The sequence below is a fragment of the Adiantum capillus-veneris genome, chromosome 2 (assembly GCF_014529385.1).
Source record: "Adiantum capillus-veneris isolate H3 chromosome 2, ASM1452938v2, whole genome shotgun sequence".
In the NCBI taxonomy this organism is placed as follows: domain Eukaryota; kingdom Viridiplantae; phylum Streptophyta; class Polypodiopsida; order Polypodiales; family Pteridaceae; genus Adiantum; species Adiantum capillus-veneris.
The window spans coordinates 161,854,535-161,864,877 of NC_140932.1; the positions used below are offsets into that span (position 1 = coordinate 161,854,535).

At 41.5% G+C, this 10,343-nt stretch overlaps 1 protein-coding gene across 2 annotated transcripts; it reads right to left on the bottom strand.

The window, feature by feature from the left end:
• Positions 1-2,968: 2,968 nt before the first annotated feature.
• On the bottom strand, positions 2,969-5,771 carry LOC147463976 (uncharacterized). 2 transcript variants are annotated; one of them, XM_086492129.1, is made up of 8 exons: positions 5,395-5,771; positions 5,169-5,226; positions 5,012-5,092; positions 4,558-4,596; positions 4,071-4,316; positions 3,846-3,984; positions 3,330-3,773; positions 2,969-3,189 (listed from the first exon to the last, which is right to left on the bottom strand). In XM_086492129.1, the coding sequence occupies exons 1-7, from the start codon at positions 5,610-5,612 to the stop codon at positions 3,415-3,417; spliced, it is 1,140 nt and encodes a 379-aa protein (XP_086348255.1). In that variant the 5' UTR covers positions 5,613-5,771; the 3' UTR covers positions 2,969-3,189; positions 3,330-3,414. The 2 variants fall into 2 exon arrangements, with proteins under 2 accessions (XP_086348255.1, XP_086348259.1); XM_086492133.1 differs by having other exon boundaries at positions 4,071-4,313; positions 5,395-5,770.
• Between the last annotated feature and the right edge of the window lie 4,572 nt (positions 5,772-10,343).

Here is a 10,343-nt window from a genome sequence, read left to right on the forward strand (position 1 = left end):
AAGAGTGGTGCTCTTCCATTTGTATAATCTCCCACATTGGCCCTCAAGTGGGAGAATGTTAGGTTTAATGGCTATGTGTCTGACCGCCCATCACTAACTGCCGCTAACCCTAAGTGTACAACTATACACTTGTGTGAGCCACTAACACTAAGTACAATGTGTATTGTGCCTTAGTGTATAAGATAAGAGAAGAAAGAAAGGGGGCATACAGTACGTTGGCTCCGAATGCTTGAAGAAATGAAGATGTACTCATAAGATGTGTTCCTACTTGCACCATAGTTGACATTTTCAAAAGTTTCATGCTGGTGATGCTAGAGGAAAACTTTGCAACTCAAATTACTTATTTGAAGATCATGCAAATTGTTTTATGGTGGCACCAGATGATGGGAGATGTTCGATAATTTTGCAAGAGGTGTGATAGTTTTTTAAGAATGGGTAGGCCTTGTTTAATTGGTATGATGTCTCTGATCACTATAAAGCCGTAGGAAGTTTTCATGAAGTGGGGCCTAGACTTCACAACACCCTTTAAGAAATTCATTCCTTCCACTGTAACAATTATGGTAGAGAAAGAGAGCAACATTCATAATTATAAAGACAATGATAACGCAACACAAGATGGACTCAAAAAGACCTACACACATTCCATTAAGAATTGTTAGCTTAGTTAATTTTGTCGTACAATGCTCACTCCACAGGATTGGATCACGTAGATCTTACCTTTTATGATTGGATAGCCAACTCATCATCCTTATCTATCCACTTGCACAAGTTCCCATGCTCTAACTCATTCACCACTAGATCTTCCCTAGATTTCTTTACTATACTTACACTCTACACCTCTCTTCATACATTCCATGTTCCTTATGCATGCGCCTAGAGTAGCATAGCCCACCCATGGTACCCAAAAGAGAAGGGAATAAAATTTTAAGTGACTCAATATGACTTGTTTTACGTTTTGAAATTTTTAGTCAAAAGCATTCTAGTTATTGGTAAATAGATTACAAGGATAATAATTATAATGACTACACCAATGTACAAGACTGCAGGTTCTCAAACCAAGGAACTCGCACATGGCAAGAAGAGTTTGTTTTTAGCTATTTATATTTGGTGGTTTGTTTACAAGTGCATGTATGATGGTCGCAAAGCTAGCTTTAAAAAAAAAAAAAAAAAACAAGCAGACAATTGATGGGGCATTGACAAGCAACCACCTAAAATATCTTTAAAAAAAGTGATTGAGCAATTATTTAAAGCTATTAAAATGCGGGCCGAAGCACAAATGGAAGCTAGCATACATCGAAGATCGGAAGTTGTAGCTGAGAAGAATTATGCTCATCTTGAATATGAGATATAGAAGCAAGCTAAAGAGATACAAGCACCCAAGAAAGCGATGGGCAAGATTAGAGAAAAAAAAAAGGCTCGGTTACTTATTGGGGGGAGGACCATTGTCATGGAATCTTGCCTAAAGCAACTCTCCATTGACTTAAATGAGGAAACCACCAAAGCTTGCATACACCCGTTTGCAAAGAGGAAGGCATTTGTGCAAACCTCTTAGCATCTTATGCATTATTGAAGGAGCCTAGCTAGTGTAGAAGCTTCTCCATTTGCTAAAGATAGCCTTAGCACAAGGAGGCTATGACCTTCAGTTGACATAGCTTCAGCGAGTGACTAGGCTTCAACGAGCTATGTGAAACAAAATAGCATGTTATATATCAATGAAAAGATTTTTTCATGTACAATCTTAAAGTATAAAGTCCGACAAGTTTTGAGTTTTTTTGCAAAAAAATTACCAATCCCCACTTCTTTTAAACTAGCATGCTATATCTAACGTGCTAGTTTATCAATGTTGGCAAGTGACGCTGTGTCCACAATCTAGTGTATTAGCAATTCTTTGAAGGCACAGAACGCTAGTGGTCAAGCCCAAAGAAACAAACTAGTACTATGACCAACCCTATTCGATGGCTTTTAAAGATGGGTTTGTTCAAGCCAGATTGTTTTGTGTTTCAATGTAAACTCATATTTGACCCGCAAAAACATGTTTATTAAGTCTCTATGAAACTTTGCCTTCATGCTCTTGTATATTCTCTCTCCTCGCCTGGGGGTGTAGGGATATATTATGGTCTTCCTTGATCTACTTTTTCTGATTTTTTTAAAAATCAGTGAACATGTACGCTACTAAAGGTGGTTTATAAAGAGAATTTACAAAGTGCTTGATGAGATCTTCTGTCCATAATGTCGTTTCTTTGAATGCATTGATTTGCAGGAGGCGGCCAATATGCACAAGGCTAAGAGACATTGGTTGCCTCAAATTGAGAGACTTTCACTAGAGCTGGGCAAAATGTAGCGGCAGCAGACATTGTCAGGTTGGTAATGGGGACACGAGTACCAATAGAGGGGTCTGAAATTTGTGTGCATGCATGTGCGTGTATGTTGTAGCCAATAGCAACAGGTCCACACACTAGTGTGGCTAAACTTGAGTGGGTGGTGGTTGTGGCTTGGCTCCACGAGGATGTTGGTTATATGCCAAGTCATCCCACATGATAAATGTCAACCTCATGTACAATCTCCCAAAATGAGGAACTTCAAGATAGAAGAGACAGAAAGTACTTGAAGGATTCAATGACACTTGTCTAAACAATCCACAGGAAGTTAATGACCTACTTAAACTGCTATCTCTGAAGACACAAGAACTCAGTGATTGAATATATGGGCAATACGATCAATCATGGCTTGATCAAAGACATGGACAAACTAGAGAGCTTAAAATACTTGGGCACCACTAGAACTCTACCGTTCCACATTGTACTCAGTAGATGAGTTACTAGATGTTCTTGACATCAAAAGTTAGTCATAGGACAAAGTTCCCTACTTAAGCAATATTTACCATGTTGCAAAATTGATGTCTCCCGCCTCATGCTTGAGTGCAGTTTGCATACCGTCCATAAGCTTTTGATTGACTTTTGCCATAATCTTCAATCAATCACTACAATGTTTAGACAATGGGACTTGATACAGGGGAAAAAGTTAAGAATTCGATGGTTTCCTCAAATCCAATTGATAAATGCCTTTCTACCAAAGTACCATCCAAAGCCAACAGTGTAGTGTCACCGACTGAAGACAAGTCATTGACGATGTCCTTGGCCACTTCAATATGTAACAGCACCCTCCATCTCGAAAATGCTCAGTGTGACCCTGCTGGGAGGCATTCAGAAGTAAGATATTAACCATCTTCAAGCAAGCCATAAGCTCCAAAGCAGTCAGCCTCAAAAACCAGCATCAACGACAAGAAGTTAACCATTCGTCTTGACTAGAACAGTAACAACTTGCGATACCTCTAAGATCACCATTAAGAAGGCTTTGCCATTGCACTTCAGCTCCCATGGAGTGTCGAGATTGTAATTTGCACCCTTTCACTCGTCACAGCTTGCTCCTCATACCCAATGTGTAACTTGCCCTTGATGCATCACATGATCCAACCAATGATGTGGCACATGTCTCCAGTTCTACCCCATGGAAAGGTTCATGGGCTTTGTTCCTTCCCTTTCTCACATGCACATGTGGTAGCCTAGCCACACGACTTATTTCAGTGGTTATTGACTCTGGCAAGTCTGTCCAACTTGCAGAGATAGGGGCGAAGGAAGTTCCAACCTCTGTCAACACATGCTCAGAGCCGTCCTGTGAGCGATCTGAGATTCGTCCTGAATACACCGCAGCTGCTTCTGCAAGGAGCTTTACGACTTCAGCAGAGTACTGCTCAGGATAACGCCGAAAATGGCCTGTGCAAACTCCGTAGGTTAGGCAAACTCAGCTCATCAGCAACCATGAGAAAACTACTGACAACAACGTACCGACATGTTCTGATTCTTCCCACACAACCATATCCACCTTTCCCCCAAGCTTACGCAGATTTGAAGAAAAAATTTGAATTGTCTCTACCGGAGCCAACTTGTCATTTTCAGAGCAGAAAAAAAGTATGGGCCCAATCTTCTGCATTTTACACCATAAGACTACATCAAGACACTGCTGAACCTAACGAATTGTCAAACCTGTATCCTTAGTGGTGGATGCTATACCACTGAAGAATATAGCGCTTTCCATAAGTCAATGCGCTCTCGCCCCAATTGTCTTGAGAAAACAACATCGACTCCTCTGCTAACTGCATAGGCTACCCATGAGACAACGCCAATCGGCCTGCCTGGCTGAAGCGTTAGCACTTGATGACTAACAAACTTGGCACCCAAATGACTAACCGCATCAACGGGGCTTGAATCAAAAATAAGCCCTGCAAGCGACCTCATCACCTCTGCGAATTTTCCCTGCTGCATAAAAAGAAATCAGTTTCTCACAAGTGAGTCTACTTGAGAAAAACATAACATCTAATCCACAGTAAGTTTGCATCACTTGTACATGTGTACTTTACGGCCCTAAGGAAATCATTAAAAAGCTCCTCCCCTCTCAGGCACCTATCCACACAATCCCTGTTCATCAAACAAGTCCATCTGAGATGGACCTACCTAGGTGACAATGCAAAAAAGTTAAAAGACTCCAGATAAAAAGTACCTCTTCAATCCTGACATCACTGCAATTACCCAGTAGTATCTGTAATTATAAAAAACAAACTATTAATATCATGGAGGAAGAGCACCCTTCAAACACTGCATAACAGCCAAAACCCTCATAAGGCATTGCAAAGCCTCATGTGCATGAATTAAATGACTGAGAACAAAGACGTACATTTAAGAGCCCGTAAAAGATAATAGCAAGAACTTAGAAGTAGCAGCTCTAAAAACTTGCAAGTATCTGAAACTACCAAAACAGCATAAACTTGCATAAACAGTTTAGGTGCATTTTACGATATTGAACTGTGCAAGCTATCAAACTTCTGATACAAAGGGCCTGTAAAACCTTGGTTATTCACAAGCTAAATATACTGACGTCTATAAGCTCAAATATTTCATCCCACCCAAGAAAGATGCATGTGTAACTTCACAAAAATACAGATAAAAGAGAAGACCTGTATAATTTTGTACAAACAAGCCTTGTGGCCTCCAGAGAATACTGCAAATACAACCGGACAAGAGTGTTTCTCGAGCTCCTGTGAAGAGAGGTAAATGGTTAGTCATAGTAAACGAATACCTCTCACAAACTGGCTGTAAATCGGACAGCCTCACCTTTGCAAGTTCCTCCAAAACACTAACAGCTAAGGTAGTGGCTCCACTGGGGAAGACCCTGCCAACAAGCATCCAACTCAGCAGATACAACACAAGGGTTGCAAGCGACATGGTGCCTACCGTGGCTTTCTCTGTCTGTTTGCCTTTCGGGGAGAGAGAGAGAGAGAGAGAGAGAGAGAGAGAGAGAGAGAGAGAGAGAGAGAGAGAGAGAGAGAGAGGCACTTACAGATTAAACACTTGCGGGTGGCACACGAGGCAGTCCCAACCACAAGACTTGTAAAGACGAGTGTAAGAAGCCAGGTTCTTACGTCTGCTGAGCATCCATCCTAAAACGACGACGACTCCTGCACGTGAAGCACTAGAATGACTCTTCTGAGTCTCCTCGTCATCGCTATGACGATCCCAGTACCAAAAGCTTCGCCTCATCATGAGCTTGGCGGCCATGGAGCTCCAAGGATGGAGACAGGCAACCTTGGGAGGAGCGAATGCGTGTGCAGGTCAGAGTCGAGGCGGTAGTGGTGACGGAAGGCGGGTTGTTGGCGCCATTAATGGATGGACCGTGGACGTGTAGTAGAGCATACCGGAGCTGGCATTCCAACAATTAAAATGAAAATTCCAACCTTGAGACAGTGTGGTAAACAGCTTACCAAACACTTCCTCTAGGTCAGATTCTCTTTGATGTAGAGAGTGGGTGCTTACAACTAGAGTGCTTCGTTAGTCGCATTTGTATTGAATTGAAGCAAGTCCGAAGGTCAAAGAAAACAAGACCCTAAAAGAGAAAATCTAAGAGAGAGAGAGAGAGAGAGAGAGAGAGAGAGAGAGCTAGCTTGTGCTTTGTTTTCCACAAACCCTTTTACCTTGAGTTGACATAATCCTATTTTGACAGCTGCCTTGAGAGCAAATTGTAAAAGGCACATCATTTGGCTTGAATTCTGAATCTGGCATGCTCTAAAAATAACCAGAAGCCAAGGAAAGTTGCTATGTAGAGCATAGCCAACAATTGTCGCACTCTAGGTAACAACATTTCTTATTGGCAACCGCTGCAATAACATGTGAGCATCCTCTAGACTCGCGCACTTCGAGGTGAAGCATAGGTGATTGCAGTTAGAGACAAGCCTTTCCTTCACATCTAGCAAAAATAGCCCAGGTTGACCATATCCTACAATCACTCAAAGAGATGACAGCCTAGAGAGGATCCGCATCAAAAACTTCTCGTGATTTCGTGACGGCACCATATTTGACAGACATATAGATCAAAGCACCATCAAGCATGGTATCTTGCTTCGATAGCCCCTGGCTAGCAATCTTATCGTGAATTTAAAAAATCATACATGTAAAGGTCTTGCGTAAGGCCACAAGCCTTCGAGGTGGAATCGTAGGTGTTTGCAATTAGAGAGAGGCATTCCCTTCACATCAGGTAAAATCAGTTCAGAGCTAGGCTTGCCACAGCCATGTTGGGTATATATTGTAATTAGTGTGGTCTAAAAAGCATAACCCATTGCCTTTAACCCCTCATCACACTCCGCATGTCTATGACTGACTTGTGTTTTGAATATTGCTTGTTCTCTAGATTTTACTAACTAAAAATCAAGAAACAAATTGTGTTTGAAGATCTCGTATAAGGCCACAAGCTTTCAAGGTGGAAGCGTATGTGATTGAAAAATTAGAGACAAGCCTTTCCTTCGCATCTAGTAAAAACAACCCAAAGCTTTCTTGCCACAAGCAGGTTGGATATATCTTGGAATCAATCCGGTTAGAAAAGAAAAACCCATTCCTTTTAACTCCTCATCATGCTCTGCTTGTCTATGCTTGATTTGTGTTCCAAATATTGCTTGTTGCCTAGATTTTGTTAGTCAAAAACTGAGAAAATGAATTATGTTTGAAGATCTCATATAAGGCCACAAGCCTTTGAGGTGGAAGCGGTAGATGAGTGCAGTTAAAGAGATAAAATTCATCAAAGGGTGTTACTATTTTTTAAGAAAATAGAGCACTCGCACGCGCACGCATGCACACTCACACATAGAGAGATTTTTCATCAAAGCATGTTACTATTTTTTAAGAAAATAGAGCACTCTCACGCGCACGCATGCACACTCACACATAGAGAGATTTTTCATCAAAGCATGTTAGATTTTTTTACATGAAAGCGTGTTTGGGATACCGATCGTCGTGGTTCAGAGGTGCACCTCGTAAAAATGGGATACTAATCGTAGTGCTTTAGAGGGGTACCTCGCAAAAAACCACAAGGAGGGTTAGAGTCTTGTCAAACTCAATGTTTGTGATCATACAAAATGTCAATGTTATTAAGTGTTTGTTGTTCCATTTTTATGTTTCCAAGAAAAGAAAACATGAAAGTCTCCTTGCATGGGTTGCACAGTCCTCCCCAATTTTTATAATACGAGGAAACGTGCCATTCCCACGGCAGCGTGCAATTTTCAGTGCGTTCATTAACTGTGTTCTCAGTGTCAAGAATCAAAAAATGATACTGCTTACTCACCGCACAATTGAATGTCTATCATTGATGCACTTTCTTACATCGACAATGTTGGACATTTTTTGCACTTAACCCGCTGCAAGAGATGACATCCTAGGGAGGATGCCCTTCAAGAAGTTTTTGTGCTATTGTGAGGACACCACATTTGGTATACATATAGATCAAACCACAGCCAAGCATGACATAGTACTCCCAACAACCCCTGATTAGCAATCACATCATGAATTCTAATACCCATGTGAAAGTCCTCCATAAGGCCACAAGCCTTCAAGGTGCAAGCATAGGTGAATGTATTTGGAGCAAGAGGTTTCGTAAAAACAATCAAGAGATTTCTTGCGACAAGCATATTAGCACCCAATACCTTGCAGTGTGAGCTTGGTGCTTGAAGCTTCCATCTTCATTGCATCAGCAAGTTATTGAAGGAACACAAAGTATTGTATTGTAAAATGTCTCCCTTGATGGGGGAAACCTATAATACAAAGCCTTTTGGAGGGGGGACGGGCTCCATGTAAATCCGGTCCTAAACTGTTGTCAATAGCTTAATTTCTCTCTCTTTTTGAAGTATTGTTCAGGCCTATCTAACTAGGTGTTATGCTTTTGTTGCTCTCTCCACCCAAGAACTCTTGTTATGCTCATTAAGAATCTATTCTAATGAAATGCTCACTATGTCTATGTTTCTTTCCGCTACACACAAGTTACTAGACCATTAAATGTTACAAAATGTTTATAGTAGACATCGGCAGCTAGTACCAACCCACAACCAACTCACACCTACTCGCTTCACTTGGAACAGAAATCTCCTTCCTCTCCATCCAGAATACTTTTTAAAAATTCCCACTACCTAGAGGCATTCATTGAAGGTGCACTGCCCCTTCTGGTCTTCATTCGTTCAACCAGTAGGAGATAGCTTCTGCAAACTTCCCAATTCATTCATTACTTTTTTTCCAAGAGAGGCTTCCTTCTACAACTCCATAACTAAATGCTCTGCCATTTTCCATGACATAGCAATGTAAAACGGTATCTCATGAGACAATCTACCCCGTATGTACACGAGCTACAAAGTATGTCTTCTTCTTCTACTCTCCAAGAGCAAGAGGATGAGAAGGGCTCTCCGTACAAGAAACTCAATGGAGCCACAACTTCTTGGCAAGACTACAAATACAACTTACTTTGAGTCCTGCAAAATTCAAATAGAAGACCACACCAGAAGTATGCCTCTGCAAGGCCAACAATCAAATGTGTGTGTGTGTGTGTATTTCCTTGTTCTCTTTTCTAGCCCTCCATTTGTTGGAGTCGTCTCAAAGGAAGTGGTCTTAGAAGCTGGGTTGAACACTCGAGTACTTCCACTACTACTACTTGGGACACCTACTCCAAGAACCATAGGTCAATATCAAAAGTTGTCATTTACTAGAAGGGCTTTTCAACAAGAAAACATCGACTTACCATTGCTTGTACCAACCACAATTGCAGTAGGATTTACTCCTTTGTCTATCCCAAACAAGCGATCCATGACCTTATAGACTTCAATAGGAAAATTGCAACGTCTAAATATGGCTTCTGTCACTCTTTCTGCATGTGTCATGATCCAATAAGAATCCTTTGTGGAAGGCATGTTCCTTTCCCAATCATTGATCTCTCGATATGCCATGGAAAGGCATTTTTACTTTTCGTATGCCTGCTGCCAAACCTCTAGAGGCACAGAATGCGACAATCTCCACCCACTGCTCCTCGGTGGTTTTTATCTTTTGCTACAATTCGGTTGAGCTACGTTTGTCATTGTAGTGTTCTTGCACTCCAAGAGAATGACCTGCGCATAAAGATCCCAAAAGAACCTACCAGCTAGACTTTTCTTGCCTTTTTGTTGATGCTTGTTTTTCGGTGGCTTTTCAACCTCCCTTGTGACCTCTCTGTGGCGCACTGGATGGAGCCATAACCTCTTCTATAGCACTAGAAAAAGACTCTTCTTTGAGAATTCATGTTGCAGGGACGTAGTCGTCGACAGTAGAGCTGCCGATATTGAAGACTAGATTGGCAACATGTGAATGATGGGGGACAATTTCTCTATGGAAAAATGTGTGAATCGTGAGCATCATGTCCCATGATAGGGTAGGGAACAATAGATTGCTGAGTATGCAAACCATGCATGGAAAAAACAGTTGACGATGCTCGATGAATAGACTGTGTGAAATTTTTGATATGAAACGATGACTCCAAGACTCCCATCATTTCCTCATTTGATGATGGGGACATGAGATTTAAATCCATCGATTGCGCATGCTATTGGGGCCAAGCCACTCCATAGCAGAGGGAGGATCCATTGCTTGGTTGTGCGGAGGCAAGGACGGGGTTGGTGGTGATCTAATGGCTGGAGGTCTAAAGGGAGAACGAAAAGAGAAAGGGTCTTTGAAAGACATTATGCTACCGGCAACATGAAAATGTGTATGTAAATTTATTGTGAAGATAGTGCCATCTTGCTGTGGTGACCGCTATTTTCTGTGGAGGAGGTGTGTACTAAAGTGTTTATTGTTGTGTCAGCATCCAAACACTTAGCCTTAAAAACCATCTTCTCTCCTGAACCAAGTGATGGAGAATGTATCTGGGAAATAGGCAAAGAGAAACAGTGAAGCAAGCTTTGGCTTTTAGGATTTTGTTGTGGTGTTGAGGCAAGCGTGATAGAAACA